Source organism: Micromys minutus (assembly GCF_963924665.1).
Source record: "Micromys minutus genome assembly, chromosome: 16".
NCBI lineage: Eukaryota > Metazoa > Chordata > Mammalia > Rodentia > Muridae > Micromys > Micromys minutus.
The window spans coordinates 53,688,645-53,716,004 of record NC_137985.1 but is presented as its reverse complement, the minus strand read 5'-3'; the positions used below and the strand labels follow the sequence as shown (position 1 = coordinate 53,716,004).

General features: G+C 43.6%; 1 protein-coding gene across 1 annotated transcript in view; it reads left to right on the top strand.

Annotated features, from left to right (window-relative positions):
• Positions 1-27,360, top strand: part of IQCH (IQ motif containing H) — a gene marked incomplete at both ends in the record, with an annotated part of 170,461 nt that overhangs the window by 119,668 nt on the left and 23,433 nt on the right. The window contains 2 exons of the mRNA XM_080930607.1: positions 3,656-3,776; positions 4,830-5,116. Of these exons, the coding sequence (XP_080786733.1) occupies positions 3,656-3,776; positions 4,830-5,116 (408 nt within the window). The remainder of the gene's footprint in view (positions 1-3,655; positions 3,777-4,829; positions 5,117-27,360) is intronic.

Genomic DNA, 27,360 nt, shown 5'->3' with positions numbered 1-27,360 from the left:
CACTCTGTCTTAATCCAAAGATTAAGACATGTTTCTTTGGATTTCTTTTGGCAAGACTGAGTACTCTAATTTGTATCCTTCTTTCTTCTTCCCCATCCTACACACACACACACACACACACACACACACCACTAGAAATTTGCCTGGGTGGGAAAACTAACCCTCTAGAGCTGAAAGTGTTTTTGGTCACTAAGGCAGTGTTAAAGTGAACACACTGGTGGCTCCCCTCAGATACCTTGCACTTCCCTCAGTTAACATATCTGTTCCTTCAAATTCACGTTTCCTTGACAGAAATAGAGAAAGCCAAGAAATAAGATACATGTATAACCAGAAGAGTCTCTAGTTTATGTTAGTCAGGCTAGTAGAAATCAAATGCCTTCTGAGGATGCCTTAGAAATGTCCAGGTCATTATATTACTGAAAACTTGGAGAGATAATTCTGGGTGCTAAACAATAAATGAGCAAGTCAGTCTATGCGGTGACAAGGATGGGCTGAAGAGTAAGGGATGCCCTCTAGCCATGCGCTCTACAGGGCATTTCTAGAGCCAGTCCCACCCTGAATTTTATTAAAGAAATAAGGCATGATTTTCTATCATTTATGGTTCACAATGAATATATCTTCCCTCCCATACCCAGAGTAACTGGCCCTAAATGACCTGCGCAGTGTAGATGATGGGCTCTGGGAAATGCTGAATTGTCATTACCCCCTAATTCTACACTGTAAGTTTGTAAACATATACTTCTGCTCCTGGCTTATGATAACAGAAAGACAGATGTGATAGACACACATGTGTTGTGTGCACCCTCCCTTACTTGAATGTGTGAGCTGTAACTTCCATTGATCATCACCATTATTATAGCTTTTATTTTGTAGAGGCGAAGGAACAAGCCTCTCTCTTCATTGGCACCAAGGCTGGAGGTACTAAGGTACTCATTTAAGACTTATGCAACCCTTTGGAAATAGATAGTTAATATTACCCTCTGACCACTATGATTGATTAGAGAGCTAATCATGGTCTCAATCTGCCTCTAAGTGCCCCAGTGTCCCTCACTGAATGCCACCCTGTAGTTCTCATGATGAGACACAAGGCTTCCTTCGGGTCCCTGTAGCAAGGTTTTCTTTTGGAAATCTACCTTCTTGCTGTGGTTCTGTGCAGAGTGCAAATGCTAGACATGGTGGCAGAATGGCTCGACTCGTTGGCAGACGCCGCAGAGACAGTATGGCCCTATGTCCAGAAGCCTTGTAAGTCACTTAATATTCTGCAACTGACATGACACTCTATATGTCACCTCATTTATCTTTCCGAAGCCTTTAGAGCAGAGAATCCTATAAAATCTACCAGGCAGAATTGGTATTTCTAAAGTGGCCGGCCCTTCAGGTGACTCCTCGGCAGTGAGGAGGAAGCCGGCCGAGAGATCTCCATCTTCTGTTATTCTGTAACCTCAGCCATTAAAGACCGTCTCCTTATGTTCACCGCTCTCATGCCTCATTGTGCAAACGTGGAGCATTCTTCTGGGTATGGGAACGTTGGTCGCAAAGCTAATATCTTCGTCACTTAGGAGCTAGAGGATATTCGGGGTGGCGGGGGAAGACACCTGACTACAGCAGGGAAGAAAGAATAAGGGGTGAGCTGGGGGGGGTGACAAAGGGAGCTTGAGGGAGGCAAGACTATAGTAGTAGAGGTCAAGTATATCACAGAGTCTGTGCTCCGGTGATTGTTGTGTAGGACAGCATACAAGGTAACAAGCTTCCTAGTGTCAAGTGCACACCTGTGTATCACACTCAGGTTTTGCACAGTCTTGTAAAGTGTCCTGCTGAAGAGCTGGCACCTGGCTCTCACACTGATGCAGTTTCTAAATTAAGCTACAAGGCTTTCATTTGTTCCTTCACTGTTCCCCTCTATCTTCTTCCTTTGCAAAACAGCCCTGTAATTGTTTTCCTGTAGTACAGTTACTTAAATGGATATATAGGATGGACAGAGTAGATGGTCCCTTCAAAAGGAGAGGGCTGAACAGAGGAGTCTCCACTTGCCTGAGAGAGACTTAGGTCATAATGTTAGGGAAATTGGGGAAATTTGAGTGTGCAGATTACTTCTAGGATTACAGTCAGCCTCACCCCTAGAGCTGATTCTTACAAAACTCAGTATTTACTCTTAAATCCATAGTTTGCCTGGGACCCCAAAGCAAGCTAGAGCTTTGTTCCTGCTCTGCATCAGAACATGAACACTCACCACCAAATGTACTTAAATGCAGTGTCCTGCCCTGTGTCTGGCAGAAATAACATCTCAACTGTGGCTTCTATTTGAAAAGTTTTAGTGCCGCTTAAGAGCATTATAAGGTAGGATAGAAATGAAATGATCACATCAAGCCAACACCTTTTACAAAACAGGATAGACTTCCTGTTGGTTTTTACTCCTCCCAGGAGGCTCTGTTGTCTCTGGATCATATCAACAATGATAGAGGTAGGGACACATATAGCTAGTCTGGTGACTGAAGAGGGAATTCTTGGTTTCTTTGGAGACTTAGTTGTGTCGTGGAATGTTTTTCTGGAAGCTGTCTACTGAAAGGGCATGTGATGTATTGCTGGAGAAGAGGCTTAAGAGGACCATGCTTGGAAAGAGCATAAGTATAGCCCAACACACAGCGGAGGATGCTCCAGCAGTGGCTCACCTTGCTGGTCCTCATTGGTCTCCAATGACACTGGTCTTCATTGATAACATTATTATTGCATTGGTTCACCTTGCATCCTTCACTGATCTTCACTTGTCATAGCTTGGCAGAGAGAAATACACTAAAGTATTCATGCCGATTGGCAGAGCCTCTTGGTTTCTTCTGGATCAAGCCTCTGCTACTCATTCAAATGGACTGAACTTCCGATAATGAAACTTGGAATCACTCCACAGAAGTTTACTTCTAAACAGATCCACACCCCCTTGTCCTATTGACCATCTTCTCCCTCTGCATCTGATCATTGAGAGGTTGAAGCATTTAAGAACTCTAATGAAAGTAGGTTTTTAAAAAAATCTAAGCCTCCATGTGACACTGTGGTCTGCAGCATTTGAGGTTGTAACTTTAGAACTTGTCCCGTCACTTCTAATCCCACCTTTACAGTTTTAGTCAAGAGTTTAGGCCTTCTTGTCAAAGCTGTTGGAGGCAGCTACCCATCAACAGAGTGGGCAGAGAGTAAAGAGATGGCAGTGTCAAAGAAAGACCTTACCTATGTGATTATTCCTCCTCGGTTCCCCTGCAGGGAGATGTGCAGAACAAAAGTGTTCTCATCTAAGGAGCTAAGGATAAGCTGTCCAGCTCTCACTGTACACAAGGAGAAACTGAGGTTCACAAAGTGGAGACACAGAGACCACTCAGCAAGTCAGGCTGTGGTAGGCCTGAAGCCTGGGTTACTGGTGACCAGCACAAGGTGCCTTTTGGAGACAATACCCACAATTAGCATCAGCTTGGGGGGGAGGGGAATCACTTTGAAACATGAAAAGTGAAATGTCTGGAAAAATAGAACAATCTCAAAATGGCTTTCTGGCTCTGGGTAAACAGTAACCACATATTTTTGCCTGTTGGAGGCCTGGTTTTTAATCACTCCACAAGCAGTTTTCATTTCTGTAGTAAAATTGCTTGCGGTTCTATTTAATTTGTTTCTGCAGGAGTCGGCTCTGGTGAAGATCTCTGAGGAGATGGCAGGCGTCTTAGCCCAGCACGTGCAGCTAGTCAATGAGAAACGGTTCCCGACGTGGAGAAAATTCCTCCACATGTTTCTCACTCAAGGTAAATAAGACTGTAAGGTTCCTATTGAGGACCAGTATGCACAAGCTTAGGTTCTAGTTCTGGGTCAAGTCAGGGCCAACTCAAATACTCTCCATCAGCCATAGTGTAGAAAATTCCTCTACTGCTGACTTCATTCTTTTCAAGCACTGCCTAAATATTTACCTTGTACCAGCCTCCTAAGTAAACAGAAACTGAGCGTACCAAGCATGCCGTGCAGAAGTCAGGATTCTGAGCATTTCTCATACCTCACTTGTCTTGAGCAGAGGCCCTTCATCTGAACTACATCAATGACCTTGAACAGCCCTTGGAGATCCAGTTTCCTTCCATATGGTTGTTGGGAAAATTAAAGGAAATGGGAAAGTTTCTATCACAGACTGATAAGAAAAGGGCTTCACTCCCGTTTTCTAGGCGAGCAGGATGGCACAGCTCAGAAAGGCAGCATTTCCAAACCAGACTCCTCTACAGTTTAGGAATAAAACCCAACTCCACCCCTTCACACTCCTCCGTCCTCAGTCCCATTTCTAATGGCATTAGGAAGTCCGTGATAAGTGGGGGGAGGTGAACACAACAAATAAAGCTTATCTGCAGCCCCAGAGGCCTCTGGGGTGCCACATAAGGATACATCTAGGCAAAGGCATCCCTCTCGAGGAGGCTGCGATGTAAAGTGCACATTGCTTTACACTGCTTAACACATCTACTGCTGCTGTCCAGAGATGATGATAACAGTTCATTAGCCTTGTATATAACGATGAACACAGAGTGCTATCACTAATAACAGCAACACAACAATAACAGCACAGCAGTGTGATGCACTGAACACACAGTAGGCTCAGTTTCTCAAACTTCACAAAAGCTTGGCAAAGTAGATATGCTCCCATTTTATACATAAGGAAAAGCAGGCCAAAGGTTGAACTACTTGCCCAAAGTTTCCCAGGATATGACAAGGTCGAGATCTGAGTCCAAGTTCCCTTGCTAAGACACAGACTGTTTCTTCCTACGACAAGCATGTCATTCCCCTGTGTCTTTTCATCTACTCCTTGATTTTCCAACCAGGCGGTGTAATTGAGGCGTACCCGCCTGCAGACAGCATCACCAACCTCACCGTAGACATGCTGATAGAACCTAATGGAGAAGTCAGAGTGCTGTCAATGGGTGACCAGTTTCATGCCGACGGCCCCTTCATTTCTTCTGGTACGACCATGCCTCAGACCTCGGTGGATCCCCAAGTTCTCAATTCTTTGTGCCTCCAAATTGGAAACATCTGCAAAGAGAAAGACGTGGTTGGCTATTTTTCTATAGATCTGGTGACTTTTATTGATCCGATCACCTTAGAGCAGCAGGTAAGTTGAATAGTTGGCATGTGTGATACTGAAATACCCTCCACACCCATGTAGCAGACAGTGTCAGAGAGCACCCAGTGTTCACTGTGTCCCGATGAGCCAGCTGCAAACATCTGTGCCGTCCATGCTAAGCTGAAGGAGGCCAGGCTCTCTCTATATACAGGGCCAGCGTTACATCAGTCATGCAAGGTGCAAATGTTTTGTTTTGTTTTTTACTATGCTTTCTTTTCCTCTAGAATGTTAATGTTTGGATTTACTACTTTAAGAGGCTCACTTTTTTTTAAATGAGCCTCTGTGTTTCATGTTTCGTGTTTAGACCTCTGACTAAAGGTTGAAGTGGCTTTGCAGTTTCCCTCTCTCCATATGATCGTGACCCACTGCAGTGAAAATGAGCTGTAGGTGTTTTACACATTTGTTGTTCAGTTTTGTTGGCTATTTGAGTCCGATGGTGGTTTCAAAGCAAGACTTTGTTTTGGGCACTTTGGGGTTTGTTCAATGACCGTTTTCATTTGCCTCCCCTGGGTTTACGTTCTGTTCCCAAACCCACAAGACTGAGAGAAAAGCACAGACTAAGAGGCAGGAACTTCCTCAGGGAGGAAGGGGAGGAATCACACCTGCTGCGAAAGTCTAGAGCACCAGGGAAGGGTGGCGGCGAGGACAGGGGATGTTGTGCCTCCTGTGCCCTAAGGAAGGAGGCTGAAGCCTGTGGTCCCTGGAGTGGGGGAGATGGAACTGTGGACACAGCTCAGCAATAGCTCTTCTCTGAGGAAAAGGATTTCCTCCAGACACAATGCTTACCACCTAAATGGACTTCTGAGAAAGATATCCCACACCAGTCCTGTGCATCTGACTAGCCTTCTCCCATCTCAGATCTTTTTGTTAAATCTACTCCACCCACGTGGCCTCCCTCAATCTCTCTTGTTCATTAAGTCACCCTTTACAAGAAATATGCAGCCCTCAGCCTGAAATACTCTAGTCAGGGTCTCACTATGTAGCCTTAGGCTGGCTTCAAATTCATCCCCCTGTCTTGGCATCCTAGATGCGGAAGTTGCAGTCCCCTACCCTTGCTTTTTGCCTTTGCCCCCTTTCCTACCCATACTGTTTCATCACAAGCCACTTGCTAGCTTCCCTGGCAATATCCAATTCCCTGTTTGGGGTTCTCACATCATTATCTACCATGTTTCCTATCACTGATTATCTCAGTGGGAATTTAAACTTGCCTATGTGTTCATCTGATTATCCGTCTTCACCTGTGGACACTGCTCCCTATGTCTCCTTGTGTTTTCTGTCATTTGCTAAGCAGCATCTCTGTATTGGGTCGACAAAGTTCAGTAAACACTTATTAGGTGAGTGAGCACCTTCTAGAGCCTGCAGGAAGGTGTTGTCGGGTGTTTAGAGGAATGGAATAGGGTTATGCAAACCAAACATTCTCTGATTTTACCATATTATGGATTCTGTTTGTTCCTTATTAATATCTGAATAGATGGGGGTGGTGCTGCAGTGCTTCCCAGCCAGCTCTGTGGTAATCACCATCTCTATGTTAGCAAAGGACAAATCTTCTCTGTGCGCAATTTACAGACGCAGCCACATTCTCCGGCCATTCTGCAGGTGATGTCACCTCACACAGCACCGCAGAGTCCTGACTAGCATTCCCAGGACACCAGTGCTCTCAGCCTCTTTACCTTTGTGTGTTTAGCAGATAATAAATGTCACCTCCTTTCAAGCAGTATTCATTACTGATAATGGACATCTTATCTCCACTTAACTGTCAGGTCATAAAAATCATTGTTGGGTCACAGGTTTTGTCCCCTTTAAACTGAGTTATGAAAATGTTGATCCATAGAATCTCTTACTATATAAATAACTCATTCTTCAATCTACATGTTACAAATACTTTCTCCTAGATTGTCCTTTGTGTCTGCTCTAACACATACGCACATATATCTATAACTCTTTCTAAATCTATCTACCTACCTATCTATATATTAAACAATGAATTCCTTCCATTATCTTCAATAACATACTAATGCCTCAAAATTCTTTCTGGACTTCACTTTCCCATGCTTAAACATAAGGATAAATACTGTCTCGTCATCGGGAACCTGAGTCTCTTCAGCCTTTCACTATGTCTGCCTCCACTTCCCTCACCCACCTCCTGTGTGTGCCCACGCACCCCAAGGACTCAGATTGTAGAGCCCACCACAGTGCCAGCTGTGCTGTCTGTCAGCACTCTGATCCAGATTGTCAGACAGAGCAACTGTCACCTGTATTCATCTGAATTTATCATTTTCCTCTGTCCTTCCATGTTCTGGGTTGTAAAATGAACAGGTTAACTTTCTTAACTTACAAGGGAATTTTCAGTTATGAAAATTATGTATTCCAATGATATTTTCATAATAGTTGTTTTCTATAACAACAAATTCAAATTTTAATAGAATATACTTTTGAAAAATTATAAAAAAATAAAAAGTTTTATGTGGACATACTAATCACAAAATGGCAGTATTTTAAATATCTCAAGTTTTAATAATAGAAACGTTTTTTAAAAAGCATCATATATAAATGGAAGCAAATACTGTTATGATATTAAAGCTCATGTTTTTGAAGAATATCTAGAAGTTAAGTGTGTTAAGCAGAGCCTCCACTAACTCGGTTGGGAGATTTGAGGATTAGATGTAAAAGTAACCGCTCTGTGGTAGTAGAAGGTTGAAAGCAAACCAGAAACAATATATACTATGTTACAATTTTATAGAAAGGAATACACACACACACACACACACACACACACACACACACACACACACACACACATCGCAAGAAGATCCTAAAGATACACAGGAAAATATCACACCATGGTTTGTGTATGAGAAGACAGGCTGTATTAGGCAGAGTAACTGTCCCTTATGACACCTCTGGCAGGAGGACTTTGTAGATGTCACTAAGTTATGGTTTCAACAATGAAGACTATCTTGGATCATCTAGGAATCAATTACACTCAGGTTTCTTTTAAGAAGAGAGGGAGGGGACATTATACTACTGACTTTGAGCTGTCCATTTGTGCCACCTTAGCCAGCAGACTCATGGCAGTTCATTACAACAGAGCTAGGAAAGTAGCAAAGAAAATGGCTGCTATTTTGTTTTCTATGCTGTTTGCATTTCCCTTTTTGGTTTAATTAATTTATGTGTTTATATTTATTCATTTGTTTTGGTGCTTCGGGTTGAACCTACGCCTTTCTACTTGCTAAACTATACCCTAGTCCCCGCATTTGCATTTTCAAGAGTAAACAAAGATGTGTTAAATTTCTAATCAGAGAAATATATGAAAAATGATAATCAGATTTGTGTAGAGTGTTGTGTGGATGATTTCACTTACATGCATCTTAGACTAGACAGGAGAAGCAGAAAACTGTGGTGCCTACATCCACTCAAATGTTTGCTGGTCAGCCCAGCTGGGGCCTGTATTTTACCATGCTGGCAAGTCAGGACCAAAGGGGATCAAGGCCAAGGAAAAGCAAATAAGTAAGCAGGGTGCACTAAGGACCAGCCCTTGGGTATAAATTAACTCTAGACAAGACGTGAAAAGTGTCAAAACTCAGAGGATGAGAATGAGGTGTACGGAAGAAGAATGGAAGACTGAGATTCTGCTTCTACATAAATAGACAAATGGAACTGGAGTGTCAGGCAGAACAGCATTGGACCGGAACAAAAAGGAAGAGGGCCAGCCCCTGGAAAATGAGCCGGTGGGACGTGATACGGACAGTTCCAGCAGGGTGACAGGTCTGAGATTTGAGGATACTGGAAATGGGGGAATCCCAGGCCTTTAGAGACGACAAGCAGAATACGTGGTACTCCAGGAGACAGTTTCGGGATAGCCCTGTTGAGGACCTGGCCCTCTCACCTGAGATTGAGGGGAGAGGTTCTGCTTAGAGCTATGGAGTGGACAGTCCTAAGAAGAACATCAAGTACCTCCAAAAGATTTGGGTTGAGGAAAGACTGACATACTCTTTGAACAAACATTCTGAGGGCCTACTCTGGATGTCCCCATCAAGGGAACAGAGATAAACAAGCTATGTCTGCTGTCAGCCACTTTATACCTGTCATCCAGTTTCACTTGCTACAGGTTCATGGTGGTCTGTCCTCTTTCTGACCTACATAGTGCCTCTGTGACGTTTTATATCATCGAGAAAATTCACTAAGGTTAGTGATGCTCACTCTCAATGAGAGTTATCACAATGCAGTCCTCCTAGTTTAACTATCAATTATTATTTGTTAGTAGAAGGGCTTTTGGCCCTTCTAGAAAAATCCAGCTCTTTGGAGTTTACTCATTTAGGCAAAACACTAATGAAACAAGGCTTTAGTGAGCATCTATTATGCACATGCCATTATAGCAGGTGCTAGGAATGATGCAGAGATAATAGAGATGGGAAAGTGCCTGCCCTCAGGGAGTACAGAGTAGCTGGGGAGGCAGGCTGGAAAAATAAATCACAAAAAAGGCTTAACTGACAACTTCAAAGAACAATAAGGGAGACATCAAAAAGGTAATGTCAGTTTAACGGCCTCACACTTGCTGTGTGCATTCAGAGAAGAGCAAGGCCCCTTCTGTTTGGAGCAATGAAGAGAGGTTGTACAGAATGGGTGGGATGGGGGCTGAAGGCTAATTAAGATTGAAGGAGTGTAAGGGAGAGGTTGTAAAGGGTAGTAGTAAAAACCATGCACAGCACAGAAGGAGAAAGATGAAAATCTGTGTTTTCCACGTATGTCTTACCCCATGTAAATATGAATTCACATAACATTTAAACAAATAAGCTGTCAAAGATGCAGCTATTGAGATCCCAGATTTAAAATGGCTTTGCTCGTAGATAACGGTGGCGTGTGTTGTAAAGGGTCATTTGTGTGTACATGTGGGAAGAGTGCTCGTTCATGTGTTTGCCTGCATGTGGAGGCCAGAGGTTGACGCTCATTGTCTTCACCAACCACCCTCTACCCTTATTTTGTTTTGAGATGGATTCTAGATGGCCTGGAACTCACTGTAGACCTAATGACAAGCCGCATGCCCCCTCTCAAGTGCTGATTTAAAGGCATGTGACACTGTGACTTTTGCTTTTTGAGACAGGATCCTCCTGTTTCTCCTCTCAAGGTCGGGATGATAGGCTCTCACCACTACCCCGGCTTTTTCACCGGGGTTCTGGGGACTGAAATCATGTACAGCAAGTCCTCGACCCTCTGAGCCATCTCTTCATCCATACTAATTATGAACTCTGTAAAAAAAACTCATTTATGAATGATAATAGATATATTTTAAAAGAAGACAGGAAAAAGAAACTAAATCTTTTTGTTTCATTTCTTACTCTGCTGGAAATTGAATCCAAAGCTTCTCATTCTAGGCAGAAATTCTACACTATACACCTCCCCAAATACTATCTCTTAAAAACGTTTATTTATTCATTTTCTCATCCAGAGCACAGTTTCCCTTCCCTTCCTCCTGCCATTCCAGTCCCTCCCCCCACCTTCTTTCTTCCCCCATATCTACACCTCCTCCATTTTGCTTCAGAAAAGAGCAGGTCTCCCAAGGATACCAACCAAGCATGGTATAGCAAGGCTGGGCACATATCTGATATCAAAGCTGGATGAGGCAACCCAGTAGGAGAAAAAAGGTCCCAAGAGCAGGCAAAAGAATCACAGAAATGGCCCCCGCTCTACTGTTAGGAGTCCTACAAGAAGACCAAGCTGTAACACATATGCAGAGGACCTAGGTTGGACCCATACAGGCCCCCGACTGTCACTTCAGTCTCTGTGAGCCCCCATGGCTCCTGGCTAGCTGATTCTGTGGCCTGTGTTCTGGTGGAGTCCTTGACCCTCTGGTCCAGCACAGTCATCCTCTGAGAGACTTCCTCCAGCAATGAATAGGAACAGAGGCAGAGACCACAGCCACCCATGAGGCAGAGCTCAGGGACCCTGCAGAAGATGGGGAGGAAGGACTATAGGACCCAAATCCGATCTTTAAAAAGGAGTTGAGATGAAAAATGACTACAAGTGCTTAGTAATGTCCCCTCATCAATAGGACAGTCACAAAAGACAACTCGTCACAATGTAAAATTGTGTGGAAAGACAAAAACGGAAGCTCTGGTGTGTATTAGACTACATGCCACATGACATTGGTCAGAATTTCTGCTGCTGATATATAAGGAAAAGAACGCAAGAGGAGGAAATATTTATATTAGATTACAGTTTCAGAGTCTGTGGCTACCTGGCTCCATAGCTCTGGGCCTGAAGCAAAACTGAGGTATCCTGAACAAGGGACAGAGGACAAACTAGGCTTCACTCTTCACACTTCTAATTCCTCCCAATAGTCAGAAACGTAATCCACTGGTGGCTTAACCCATGCGAGTCTCTGAATACAGGCTGTATCAGGGACCTTGCATGGGTACATCAAACCATTTATTCTAAAAAATGTTTCTGTTGGTTTCTAAATACAGAGTCTTGTCCTGCAACAGGAAAATCACCGAAGGATATTTTATTATAATACTATTTCAGCCTCTCTTCACCCTGGCTAGTATGATACTTCAGACAATTCACTAGGCCTTGATCTATCATTAACGAGTGGGAAATTCCCGCCCTGCATCTCACGGGATGTTGTGAGAGGCTGAGCAGAGAGATGCAAGGCGCTGTCCTTACTAAATCAAATGCCATAAGCATATGGGGAACTGTCACAGAGACCCTCAGCAGGTTCTCCAACTGTAAGTGGAATCTGAATCAAATTAGCATTATTTTTAAAAAACTCACTGAGCATTATCATCTCAAAGTGATATATAAGCATCAGAAATGAATACATTTATTTCAGAGGATGCAGAACCCGAGGTCTACAGAAACATCATAATTCCTTCTTGCTCATTTCTGTAAGCCCAGCACCTAGCACCCTGTCTGGCAGATAATAGATGCTGAATAAATATTTATTAAATGAATGAATGAATACTTCTCTCTCAGTTCCCCTCTGGTAATATCATTTGCAAGAGCTTCTTATCTTTGTTTTCAAGATATATAAGGAATTCACCAAGGGAGCTCGATGAGATTTACTTTCCCTCTTTAGGGAAGGTATTTTATTTATATATAAGAGGGCTAATAGTGTATGTCTAAATTAAAATTTAATAGGCCTTTGGTATAAACAGAAGTGCCTATTAGTCAGTGTTTCTAAATGCTATAATAGGCACACTGTTAATCACAACTCAATACCTGGTGAAGGGGAAGTAGATCCCAGAGGATCCTGAAACAGTAAGGCAAAGCCCTGGACCTTGTAAAGGTTTGCACTTTGTGTCAGTGACAGAGACTTGCAGCGTCCGAGTGATGATGATAATGGTGATGATGAGCAATAGGCAGGTGTACGTGTGAAATCGTATCAGTGTTGATTAGTGAACAAGTGGCCAACTTTACGATACATGTAGTGTTGCCATATGTGGTTATTCTTAAATGTTTTATCCACCCCCTTACTTTATAAGCCCCTAATGTTTAGGAAGCTTAAATCTAAGCCTGAGCCTCAGATCTCAGTGGGGCATAGACCCACACATAGTGAGCTTGGTTCATTTACCTTTCTCCCACGGTTATGAGCACACCTAATAGAGGAACGGTGTATGGCAGATGAGTTTCTTTATCTCCGGATGGAAGAAGAAGAGAGGATCACACAAGGACCTGGGGAAGACAGAACTCTCAGGAACTTGCCTCCACCAGGCATTGCAGCTGTACCCCACCACCTGAAGTCCCCAGACACCCCCCAAAACATCACCATTTTTCAGAGCATGAACATTTTGAGGAGATGCTTCACATCCGAAGTCACAGTGGCCTTGTTTATGTTAGCTGCTTCTCTCAGTGCTTCTCACATCCTTGTTTCCTTTTAGAACTAAGACACTTGTGTGTCTAGAAACACTTCCAACACTTCCAGGGCAGAGGAACCCTGGGCACACTCACTGCCTGTGCTCTTCAGAAGACACACATTTCCACAGCACTTAGGAGAACAAGGAGCATGAGGACAGGGGACCTTCCTGTTAGCGCCGAGAGAGAGCAGACAGTTCCCCACACAAGGGTGTGGCCCTTGCCTCTGAACATGGCAGGACCAAGGCTGATGCTCTCCTCCCATGTCAGCTGTCACCTCACTTTCTGTGGGATAGCATTCCCTTGCAAGGCTGTCCTCCTCTAGCATGATTAAGGTATGGCCCACAAAAATCCGAGGTGTCTAAGGTGGACACTGTGATATTTAATGGATTATCACAAGTTCGATGACACACCCATTGCCTCATATGGATGCTTTGCTTTCGAGAAATCACTCCTGTATGCCAGACCTCAGGATTATCAGCTACACTCACAGTGCCACACAGTACCGCACAGTACTTTTTAACGTTTTATTCAACCTGAAGTATTTCTCCTACCTTCTCACCCCTGGGAGACAGTTTTAGATTCTATGTGTAGGTAAAAGCATGTATGCTTGTTTTTCTGCGCCGAGCTTGTTTCATTTGTCGTAGTGTCCTTCGGGCTCACTCATGCCATCGCAAATGGGAATCTCCTTTTCAATGGCCACTACTCCACTTGGTGTGCCTGCGTCTGTCTGTGTATACACCACAATTTCTTTATCTATTAACCAACTGAAAACCTGTCTCAAGATCTTGGGTATTATGAATGATGCTGTTGTGAACATAGAGATAATGACTTTATTTTCTTTCTTTATTTTTATATACCCCATAGTGGAATTGCTGGATCACATCACAGTCCTTTTTATTCATTTCTAAAGATTTGGAATTTTTTTAATTATTTTTTTCTGAAGTTTTTTTTTTAATTTTATATTTGTGTTTTGTGTACATGTATGTATGTGTACCACATGTGTGCCTGGTGCCCACAGGGGCCAGACGTTCTCTGGAACTGGAGTTATAGAGAGTTATGAGCCACTGTGTGGGTGCTCACAACTGAATCCAGGTCCTTTGAAGGAGCAGCCAGTGTTTAACTCCTGAGCCACCTCTCCATTCCCCCTGTTCTGCTTCCTCCTTAGGAGGCGGTGTACTGCTCTCCACACTGACTATGGTAGCTGTAGTTATAATAATATACTGATCGCTCCATGGAGCCCTGGCTCTCCTGGAACTTGTTATGTTGATCACACTTGTCTTGAACTGACAGAAATTTAACTGCCTTTGTATTCTGAGTTTTGGGATTAAAGGTGTTTGCTGCCACCCAGCCTATCTCATGGTGTTTGAAAGTGGCTATGGTAGTCTAAGGCTGAAGAGCAGATAAAGAGATTTACTTAGTCAACAATGCCAGAGGCTTCAGAGCTGAACTAGCACTTAGTCTGTGAGGGTCTCATGCAACCACAAGAAAGCATCTTGAGACAGTTTTTCAACTGACTAATAGAGAGAGAAATGGTAGGGTATATGTTGCAGTAAATATTAAAAAACAGGGGCCGATAAAGAGATAAGCTGTTCTTTAATATTTACTACAACAGGTACACACATACAGACATAGACACTGAGATAGTGCCTCAGTGTCAGAAACATCCAGATGAACAACATTCTCTTCCTATCTCCCACACTTACCTTCATTTCAACTTGCCTTCCTTTCTGTTTCTTTTTTGCCTATTAATATACAACTTCCCTTCCCTCAAAATATGCTCAAAATTTAATCACATATGGAAATCTACATTAGTTAAAATTTTCCCTTTAACTGTCCATGGTAAGACAGGAGCAAAAGGGCCAGAGAGGGTTCAGGAGGTAAAATGCTTGCTATACCTGTCTGGCAACCTGAGTTGGATCCATGGAAACTATATAAAGGTTGAAGGAAAGAACCAACTAACCAACTCCATAAAATTATTCACTGATTTCCACATGCATGCAGTGGCTCACATGCACACACACACACACACACACACACACACACACACACACACACACACATATATATATGTATATATATATATATATATATATATATAATTTTTTAAAGATGAGATCAAGAAGGAATTCTAGACTCTGCTAGAACCACCTGCTCTGTAGCACACTCACCCTTTCCACTCTGCAAGACCAGTATTAATCTATTCGTGAGGATGGATCACCCATGAACTACTTATCTCCCACTAGAACATGACCCTTAAAAATTCCATCGCATTGGGGAGCAAGATTCCAGCACAGACCCCTATGGAGACAGAATGAATGGACCATACCCACACCATGGCAACAGCTCTTCTAACAGATGTGAGGGTCTCATAGTTCCAGTACACCGTTCTCTGATAATTAGTTGAACACCTTTCATATGTCTCCTGGCCTCTTGTATGTCTTCTTTAGAAATGGTCTGTTTAGTTTCCTACCTGCTTTTAATTCAACCTTTCCTGTTGCATGAAATGGAAGGACTGATGACACATGGGGAATTTGCCTCAGACCTTACCTATTCCCTCCTGCGCTAAATGTCATGTTATTTGTGGATGCTATTTATCACATCCCCAGGCGTCTCCGAAACAAGTTAGTGACTCTGTTTTTTAACAGCTGTATTCCCATCCTACCTCTCATAGTCTGCCTGGACCCCAACTTGCCTTTTATTTTTTTCTTCTGTTAATATGCAAGTTTTACATTCCCTTCCTTCACAATTCAACTCTACATGGAAACCTCCCTTACCTTATCCCCTTCCCTGCCGTTAGTCTTCGAGTTCTGTGGAGCTGAGGTTTAGTCCAATGGTCAGAGCAGGCTCTGCACTTACCATTTACACACGAGGAAACTGTGGCTACTGTGCCATATTCGGGGTGACATTGCCATGAAGTGGCTGATTCGGGTTCCACCCACGGCTTACATGACTACCAGCCTGTGGTCCTTCCCAGCAAACACTGTAGTGTAGCAGAGGCTTGATTGTGACTCTTTTGTAAGCCCATCCCCCACCCCCGACACACACAGCCCAGAGAAATGTCTGTTCCCTTGCATCTCCTCAATATGCTTGTTGAATTGAGTCAAACAGCTTAAAGCCAGAAAAACCCATCTCCTATTTTTGTTAATATATTCCATCCTTGTGCTCAGCACATAAGGTGATCGTTAAATGTTAATGACTAAGAGAAGTGGAATAAGATCGGTGTTGTGGTAGCCATTTTCAGGCTTTGGGAGTTTAAATGTGCAGCCCATATCCTAAACCACAGCTGGGAGTGCCATGTTGCCATTAAGCCAGAAGGTGGATTCACAGGATGGAACATTGAAAACAGACACCACAAGAACGGCTAAGTCGGTTTTCCAAACCACTTTCTCTAAGTAGCTGCTGCACGCCCCCCACCAACACCAATAATAATTTTACAATGATTAGCCAGCCTGTTAGGTGAGGAGTCCCAGGAAACAATGTAAGAGGGGTTCAGAGGAACTGCTCAAGTCTTTAGATAAAATGGAGTCAAGTATTAGGTCAAATAGCAGGGCCATAGCAGGTAGGATGATTCTCCTTCAGCTGCTCAAACGTAAAGAGCTACTGTTGACCCTTCCATCACATACTTGATCGTTATTCTTATAATTATCTGGATGGAGAGCAGTCCACACTCCAGTACATGCTTATGGTACCAGTGTCTGCTCCTTTGCTTTCTTTGCTCATAACACAAACTTTCCTCTTTTGTTTTGTTTTGCCAACTCCTTCCTATGTAGCTTTTTAACTTAATTAAATATATAGGCGATTACTGACACCATCTGTCTCTGCAGAAGAACAAGAACTGGCTCACAAGCCTGGGATTCTGCCGGGGCTCCTTCAACAAACCTCCTAGCTTTATCAGCGTTATTACTTTGTAAGAGCCCTTCTGTTATCTTTAATTATTTATATTTCTCTAGTAATAACTAATTTGAGCTAACTTAAAATTTGATAGCATTGGTATGTTTTAAAAATAAAATATCAGGTAGTGCATGACTTTTCAGTAAAACAACAACATAAACATGTGGTTGAACATCTGTTACTAGTACAGTCTAACACAGCACTTAAAATCCTTTATAAAATTACATGAATCTTTTACATAAATAGAAATGTTTTAACAATCTGTATATTCCTTTCAACATATATTTCACTTTCTTAAACATAAGATTTACTGTACCGTGGAATCCACATCTTTATGAACAGATCAAAGTCCCCTTCCTATGAAGACATCTGCCCATCAGGCTACAGCCCTCGCTGACTGAGGGCCTGTTTATTAACCTAAGTGTCTACACAAATTTCTAACTATATAAAAAGATATCAGGCCAACCACTGAAATCTGTTCAGGCAGAATTAGGAACCTTTACAAAAAACAAGCCCTAGCAGATCAGTGAGACCCACCGCTCCCTACGAGGAAGCACAGGAAGGCAGAAAGCTGAAAAAGTTCTCCTAAGGCAGGCATCTACTCCGAGCACAAACCGGGCCCTTTGCTGCACATGGTGAAGCATGTGTGGGATATCTCACACTACACCATTGCAATGAGGTTCCCTACCCTCTGCAACAGACATTCAGAGCATAAAGTCACTTTCCAAGGAATAACACTGTGAAACTTCTAGTCATGTTGAAGACCTAGAGTATAGGAAAGAATATATACTTTTGGGGGTAGGCAAGAATCAGCATATGAACAAAAAAGAAGGAAATAAGAAAAAATAATTTCACAATGGCTTTCTGTGTAAAACACTTAGTGGGCACAAACAGCTAAGACTCAGATTTGATAGATACAGATTTGATGACTGAGAGCCTTCTGGTCTGTCCTCTGGAAATGAAAGACACATTAAGAGACATGAGCAGAGAGGAGTAGAACGAAAACTAGGATAGAAAAAAGGAAGGAGGGGAAATACCTTCCTCTGGTTAGTTCTGCTTGTATTTGCTAGAAGTCTACTCAGGGATCACTGGTTCCAGAGAGATGGTCATTACAAGCAGCTTCTGGGGGCAGCTAGGCTGCCAGAAGGTTAACACAGGGCAGAGCCCGGGGAAGGCAGGTGGGAAAGTAAGGCTCACCATACTTACTCAGATGGAACTTTTAGTGGTGATTCTACTAGAAAGTTTTCCAAGGCCCCAAAGCACCCATGCACTTGAGGAAAGAGTTTCAGGAGTTACTGATCTGGGGTTGGAGGCTTGGACAGTATTTCTCTGTACTGACCCATCTCTGGAAATACACATCTCAAGTTACTCTCGAGATAAATGATAAGAAATGAGGCAGAAAGATGGTGACTCCCCAAGATCCACAGTAAAATGGGAGCCCTCCTGGCTTCAGAACTCTACAGTAACCAGCGGAGCTCCCTGACAGGAACTCTCTGGGATCAAGCATGGCAGAGGAAACCCAGGCTCTGGAGTTTAACCCCACCCTGGCTTAGCTGGGAGCCGACAGCACATTTCCTAGAATCTGAGCCTCCATTTCCACTAATTGAGCATATCTACTATCTACTCCACACGGCTGCCTCCATTTCCACTAACTAAACATATCTACTATCTACTCCACACGGCTGCCTCCATTTTCACTAACTAAACATATCTACTATCTACTCCACACGGCTGTTGTGAGGATGATAGAAACATCCCGCAGTGCCTTGCACTTAACAACCCTTAGTACACAGTTCCCTTCTTCTTTCCTCTTCCACATTTCCTTTATGCAGTCTGCCCCACATGACATCTAATAGGAGCTTTCCTAAATATCACAGCCCATAAACACGGTGGCATCGGGCCTTGTAGAATGCTCACCCTTTGAAACACAAGACTCTGTAGGCAGCAGAGGCAACGTGGAATCCAGGTTCCCCTCCAGATGACCAGCCTCCAAACTGCACTACGATAATCGTGCCACCTGGAAGCCATGCCTCCACCACCACCAAACCAATGGGGATTCAGTAAAGAACCAAGCTAATCCGATGGGGATGAGGAGGGTTCCTGTGGAGGACACAGAATCTTGGGGTGGTAGATGCAGTGTGGGGAATGAGCAGAGAGAGAGAAGGTGGAAGCTGTCTAGGACACAGCTTCCCTAGGTCATGTGTTCACCAGTCTGACCAGCCCTGCCTGCCTTGTGGACCTGATGGTACACCGCCCAGAAGCTGACACAAAATGAAAGTCTGTGGTGCGGAGCAGGAAGAAGTCGCCTGGCTTTTGGAAGAGTGACAGTGTGTCCTTAGAGTGTATTCAGTCCTTCTGATACTATGCCTAGGATATTATGCTAATGAGTTATTTCCTTCGTCCTATGGCTGCTTATTAAGCCAACCAACACCTAGAATGACACTTGATAGATGTCATGCCAATCAATATGTCTTTATTGGATAATTAAACTAAATGACATGAGAAGAGTTCTTAGTTAAGTCCTCAAAGGCTAAACTTACACTGGTTTGCGGGTCACTGGTTAGCTTTAGTGTATGCGATGGATATGTGTTGGACATGCATAGCAAAGTTCTATTAGGCTCTGACTTTAAAAGTATCTAAAATAAACCCAGAAGGCCACCTGAGAGGTGGTTTATCACAGACCTCTTTATTCAGTTGTCATTTATATCCAACCACAGTCAAATAAGGGACACACAGATGGTGCAACTTTCTATACTACACTTGGCTTGTGAGAGACCGGGTCGTGTGGATGTGTGTGTAACAGCTGTGCTGATATACTTTATGCCATAAAGGTCACCTTTCCAGAGAAGGCACTTAGTAGTCCTGCATGTATTTAGACTTGCACAGCTGTCACCATTATCAAGTGTTACATTTATTTTACTCCTCCCACCCAAAGAGAATAGAACTATTAGCAGTCATTCCCCATCCCTCTTTCCCTTAGCCACTGGGAAGTACTTTCTGTCTCTGTGGATTTCATCATCTCAGGCAGCTCGTGTGATCAGACAGTGGGTGGTCTTCTGTTCCTTCTCTTTGGCACACTGTGTTTTCAGAGTTCAGTCATGCGGTAGCAAGTATCGGTTGTACCGATCATTCCTTTTCACGGTTCAGTAGTATTTTACTGTATTCTCTACCACGGTTTGCTTTTCCACCAGTTAAAGGATATTAACTGCTTCTTCTTTTCACTGGGGAGCCTGGATGACACAAAGCTCTTTGGGTCCTGATCCTTCCTAACTACTGCCTGCTAGAGGCAGTTAGGGCAGACATGATAACTCAGTTGTTGGCTCTGGACTTTTGTTCTTTTCATCCTTCTCAGAGATGAAAAGACAATGATCCTTGCTTTGAGCATTCATGAAAGTTTTTGCAGAAATATGTTTTCCTTTCTTTGGTTTGATGCCCACTAGTGGAATGGATGGGTCACCGTGTAACACAGTGTAAGTTTAGCCTTTGAGGATTTAACTAAGAATTCTCATGTTATTTAGTTTGATTATCCAATGAAGACATATTGATTGGCATGACTTCTATCAAGTGTCATTCTAGGTGTTGGTTGGGATACAGAAATGGAATACAGGCTTCTGCTCTTGGTCTCATTTTCTTTCTTGGAATGGCTCAAACATAAATAAACTAGCTTTGGATTTACCACCAAGAACTCTGAACTGTGGTCTGAAGTCTGCCCTCAGCCATGTCTCTTCCTTCTCAGAACCTTGCCCCTGGGATCCAAAGCTGCTGGACTAGACCAACTCTAAAGCCGTATTTCTTGCCTATGGAGATTATGGCTTACTAGGGCTGCGGAATAACCTAGGAAGGAAAAGGGACCGTGCTGGGTGCGCGGTGAGGACCGAGGCCTGTGCTTGTCCTCTCCTCCTCCCCCGGGAATACCTTGCTTTGCACAAAAGTCTCCATGCACGAAAGGACTGCACACAGAACCCCCCCCCCCACTACACAAAAGAGCTCTTCTGCTTTGAACACTCCCACAAAGAAGGCCTTTCGAGGTCATTTAAAGCACAGCATAGGGGCCACTTCTCAGCGAAGCCAGTCAGCCACCGTCCTGATATTTACAGCTGGAAAGTCAAAAACCACCGCATGAGATGTGGGGTTCCCTTATCGAATCAATACAGGGGCAAAGAATCGATAGTCATATAAAACTGGTTATGAAAATTAGATTTTCATGTTTACTAATGTTTAGTGATCAATTTCCAAAAAGAAAATGGTCTTCCAAAAAGCCATAAAGAAGGCAAAAAAATACTTAATCAGGAAAAAAAAAGATAAGTGTGTAATTCTGTACACTAAGATTATAAATAATACCAATTAGGCCATCAGTTTTTAATAACACAGAAGAATCATAAATTGTGATGACAGAAACCTGGAATAGGAAACAGAAAATGCAAGAGTGTACTTAAAATTGTGATTTTTTTTTTAAACGTGAAAAACAAGTGTAGCTGCTGCTGCAGGTTTAAACTTCACTTTTTTCATTTCAGATAACCAAATCTATCATTTCTATTGTGATTTTGGCACATCCTGAAAGAATTTCTAACGTGACAGGGGAGCTCCTAGCACCGCAGAGAAATTTGGTTTAGTGATGCTGGTAACCAGGTGTCACAGAAGAGTGAGGCCAGGGGTGATGAGCTTGGGCTCTGCTCCCAGTTAGGTCCTCACTGAATCACAGGAGCTGAGTAAGTCTGTCCACCTCCCACAGTTCTCAGAGAGCGAGGCAGTGGGTGAGGTACCCTGTGCTTCCCTGCTAGAACTGTGGAGAGCGTGGCGCCCAGAGCCTTTCCGCTTTTACAGCCGCGTCACCTTCACCCTGCAGTGTCCAAAGGCACTCAAATGGAATCCAATTTAAGCCTCACTCCTTAAAGCGCGTTGTTACAGTTGACTTACTTTTCTACTTTGTGGACACTTTAAATATCTATTGTTATTTTATTCCAAATGTTCATACTTGGAAGCCATAAACTTTTTTATTTTGTTTTGTTTTGTTTTATTCAAAAACAGGGTTTCTCTGTGTTTCTCTGGCTGTCCTGAAACTCACTCCGTAGACCAAGCTGGCCCCAAACTCACAGACGTGGGCCTGCCTCTGAGTACACAGAGTAAAGGCGCACACCAGCACTGCCCAGCTGCCATTGACTATTTTAAAAATCTAAATATTTTTAATCTAAACATCTAAGCTTTAGGAAATCATGGAGGCCCTAGGCATAATGGGTTACTTGGCCCTGACGGCTAAGGGCAGGACTCGGATGCTTTATTGCCTCTGACACTATAGAAGGAAGGAATGTCCGAGGACGGGTGCTTCAGCTGTTTAAAGATGGCCGTATGGAGGTATGATCTGACATGCCCTAAGGGCAAACAGTGTTAACAGAAGCATGGGGAAGTACTCCAGGATGGACTGTGGAAGTTTCTATTGTTGACCAGGGTTCCCATCTCTTTACACTTCTAAAAGACATTGGGCTATCCCAAAAGTTGCCACTAGGTGGCAACAGGCCAAGAGGCAGCTGTTCCTCTGCCTGTTTACTGATTTGTTTTAATGCAATGCAAGCGACTCTTACTAAAATATCATAATCATACTAATATTTTACTAATTGAAAATTCTGTCAGTGCAGCGTACCCACTTATTTAAAAATTAAGTGTCAGGTACATCTACCACACAGAGCACTCAATGCTGTCTGGCATTTAAATAATCCAAGATGGGGAAGAGATGTCATTTACAAAGAGATCACAACTTCTTGTTTACAGAGATGCTGGGTCCTGTTCTGCTCTCTGAGATGCAGGCAAGTATATAAAAGTCAAGAGTCCAACAACGGAGGCCTCCCACTGCCCTGACTCTATCAAACTGTCTCCAAAGTCCTATGGGAAGAAGGAACATGGGAACAGACTTGGGTCTGCCAAGCCCTACAGTGAGTCACCTCATGACAGACCACAGGGACCCATGCCATTAGGCCCACCGTGTTTGGTTTGATTTAGAGTACTAGTGGTTGAACCTAAGTCCTCATGTGCTAGGCAAATACTCCACCGTTAAGATGCAGTCACAGACTTTTGCTTGTGTTAATAGACAGGGAAGTGGGCCCAGAGAGAGGGAACAAAGTTGCTGAAGACCAGACAGACAGCAGAGGAAGAACTGGCTTCTTCAGCTCATCCTTGGAACTGTGGTCCAGGGTTCTCAGTCCAGGAGGCCACTTGCCTCTGTTAAACCACCACCCTCTTTGACACGTCTCTGTCCCTGTCTATCTGTTCCATCCCTCACAAGCTTAGTGCACCTTGCCCTAACCAAGGTCAGAAGCAGGGTGACTGGTCTCTACCCGTCTCTCAGGTAGGGTCTCATTCCTATGGGCCTCGCCTGGCTAAAGAATGATATCAGAGATGAGATTTGTCTTTAAGCCTATGGTACAGCCCAACACATGCTCCTGAAATACAGTGAGAAAGAAGATGTACCTTAGCGCTCATCCTGTCCTACAGAAGTGTCTCAAGCTGAACAAACCTAAACCCGAAGCCTGGATTTACCCTCTAACTAGTCCTTCCGTTTTCTGGAGAAATTAAAGATACCTTTGATTCTCTGACTTCTTTTTGTGGAGTGTCCCACATGATACACATGAGGATGTCCTCTGAGGTCTGATGTGTCTGTGTCCTTTCACCGTTAATGGTTCCCATTCTGGTCTTCCCACTGCCATCTATCACCCAAAGTATGGCAGTATCATCCTGACTGGACTCCATGTGTCCATCCTTGACATTCATAGCCCCCTCTTACTGCACACGAACGCTTCAGAAATAGACACTGGAACATGTCGCTCCTCTTCACTTAACACCTGCAACTAACCCCAGCCTCTGATGCCACATCCTCTCCCCCACACTGGGCCCTTCGTTAGTAAAGTTGCAGCGGACTACAGACTGCTAAGCCATAAGCCCTTTCTTGCCACTTAGTTGTATGTGGAAAATAAGTCCTTTCCTCAGCTCTTAGTCAAGCCAGAAGAACACAAGGAACAGCTGAACTATGCCACCCACAGAGGAGCCAGACATATAACCTGGGTTCTTCAGCTTAGCCATTGCTGTGTGTCCCATGGGCTTGACAGGTGCTATGGCCTTTCTCTAGGCAGAATCAAATGGCCCAATAATAGACTTCCATCATATTTAGAACCATAAAGCTGAACAAAAGCATGGTCAAGGGAGCTCATTCCTACATCCCTCAGTCACAGGCTGCTGAGGAGAGTGGCCATACATCACAATTTTCTCCGAAGGCCTGGTACCAGCTCTATAGACGGTGAATTCTCAGTGCAGTATCTCTTAAGCTTAGTCAATTTGAAGAATAAGTCTTTTAAAAACTTTCCCCACCAGATGGTAAATCTTCACAATCCCTAATTGGCTGCAGAGACATGTCTGGAGGCAATGAAAGGAAGGCCTACCTGGACCATAATCTTCAGTGACTAGTCAACGGAAATGTGACCCAATGAGGTGACTTAATTGTATCTCAGACACTGATAGCATGAACTTGGGTCATTGGCCTCTTTACTGCTCAGAACCTCGGTTACCCTATAGAAAAGAAAAGGGAATGGAAATGTTAAGATGAATTTGTAAAAACATCTACAGATTCTTTAAGCTCACAGATTTTGTTTCTTCAATGACTACTATATAAGCTATAAACTAGCCTCCCAGTCTCATTTTTACCCTGATGCTCATAAAAGGCAGCTAGCAAGAAGCAAGACAAACTCTTTGCCATGGAACTTTACTTGCACTTGAAGGCAATTACAGAAAGTAGGACCAAAGCACAGCTGCCCACATCTGCATGCTCCGCCACCCATCCATTCTGCCTGTCACCAGAAAGAGGCAGAAGCAGCAGGGGTGAGCAGGCGGCCTCCATCTGTCCAGAATACCTAAGGCAAAGGGGCTTTATATTACGTCTCTCTCCCACCCCTTCTCACACAGGAGCATGATACCACCTTGTCGTTCCAAAGAACTTGAGAACAGAACAATTCTGGCCTGTGTTAATTCTCTAAATCCAGGCGTAAGACAGTCAGGGAGGTGGAGAACTAGGGCCTCTTCTCCCCACACTGGGCCCCCCTCTTTGGTAAAGTTGCAATGGATTAGAGATTGTTAAACCATATGCATAATTCTTATTTTCTAGTAATCCCATGTTTACAAGCTAACAGAGAGCTGAAAATAAGTTAACATTTTTACTCAATTCATCATAACCAGAGCAGCAGCATTTCAGCATTCATTAGTATAAAATATTATTCCTGAAGTGTTCCTTTTTATCGCCTCCATCTTGGAGATCCAGCATGTGTGCCGGCAACATTTCAAGTGCCCAGTAGCTACATGTGCTGGCAGCTACTGCGTTAGATAGTGCACATCCTGATGTGTCTGAATATCCACACAAGTGCAGTGATGGTGAACATGGCCTAATACTCCCATCTGGTCTTTTGTGTACTTACTATTTTTGCAAAGCTCGAGTCATGTCCCTACACGACTTCTTATCCTCTGTGTATGCACTGTATCGTCACGTTATCCACAACCACCATCTCTCCTAATGATATCACATGCCATCTCGTCACCTGGATACATCCCAATTTTCTTATCTAACGCCCAGATGCTGAAAAGCTGTAGTTTAACTTTAGTTTTAGTGTTTCAAGTAACACTGAGTGTGCTTGTATTGTTTGTGTTCTTAGGGTCTTAGCATGAGTTTCCCTGGCATTCTTGCTATGTTCAGAAAAATTATTTTTGTAAATCATCAAGCCAACAGTTATCATGCGGCAAGAAACAGGACTTATAGGTTCTTCTGCACCTCTGATGCTTAGCTGCGGCCCAGAGAGAACCACCAGCTATGTCAGAGTAAAGGGATTGTGTTGGTGATCTTTGTAAAGAGTCTGTCCTGCCCTATCCTTATCTTCAGATCCAGTCACTCAATCCCCAGGCTAGTCATAGCAAGCCACTATATATAGCAAGTGATGTCAAAGTCACCACCTACACATTGTCCTTATCCCTTCTCAGAGTGTTTTTTATACAGGCTACTGTCACGGCTGGCATGTGACAGGAGTGTCCACCACAGGGAGCTGTAAGTTCTTTAAGTTAACATTGAATTTTAAATTTAAAAATAAGGTTAACTAAGAGGCAGTAAGAACATGGGAAATGCACCAAGGAAGTACAGAGGACTATTTGCTTGATCTGAATCTGGACTCACCCTAAGAGGCCCCCAGAGGCCTGCTCCTGAATAGCTCTAGAGGCATTCACAGTATGGTACTGGAATGGTGTGTGGGTCCTGACTCAATAACCACACCCCACACACTTGGGGCTGTGGGAAGGCAAAGACTTAGCAGCCTCCCCTGAAGGGCGAACAATCTAGATGGGGAGATTAGAACCTGCACACAAACAAGCCTTGGACGATGTTTTCAGCATGGAACACCAGGTGCAGAACAGAACAATTATTGAGCAAATCAGGCAAGCCTGCTGTTGAGGAAAAGGCTTAAGGAAACGTATTCTATCTCCTTTCAGAACCATGGGGTTAGGGCAGCCTGGGAAAGCAAAAACCACTAACCTCTAGAGAATTCAGAGCCCTGGTTATGCTCAGCCATCTCAGGTAAACCATGAAGCAGCTTTTTGCTCTCAGTATCCTCGCCAGCAAAATGGAGCTGGAGTAGCAGCGGCCTGGCCCAGAGCCTGCCATTCTAGGCCAAGCCAGTTAGGAAATGGTGCCATCTGACATCCACACAAAGTGTGCCTCTTAAGAATCGTTTTAGAAGACAGCATTTCCCACTGTTAGTCCGGGCTGGCCTTTGAACTTGTGCTGGGGTGATGGGCACACTGCTCAGCGAGGACTCTATCTTCTTGAAGGGAATGCTTAGCATCATAAGTAACATTTGTGGTCAACTTTATCAGGCTATTTTATGTGTGTTTGGGGGTTCCTGTTTGTTTTTCAGAACCCCTCCTGGTAGGTATTACTGTTTGCACCTGACATTTAAGGACACTGAGACTGAACATCATGCGCCTTGGCTCTGTCTATGCCTATACCAGGCTGCTTTCCTATCAAAGGCCTTGTCACCCAAGCGTCAATGTCATTGATAAAGCCGTCAGTAATGTTTTGTGTATCTCCTTTTGAACAAGAGCCCCAGAGCTTGAAAAGAGAGAAAGCACAGCTCAGTTCCTCCTCAAAGGGACAGGAGCTGTCCCCATCTGATCTACATGTAATGCTGTACAGCAGGAAATACTTAGGTTGACAAATAGCATGTTTACAACTGCAGCAGATACTTGGCAGTTAGCTTTTAACAATTGTTGCAAATGTGATTTATTTGTTGTTATGAACAAGGATTACTGTGAGAATATGATCCTGAAATTAGCTTCAGTTTAGCAAGGGGCCTTGACAGCTTGACCCCTTAATATTCTTATAATGATGTCATTTACATTCAATGCTTACTCAAGTCACTCCCTGCCAGATTTGTGAGACCGGAGTCCACTCTAGGGCAGATGTATTA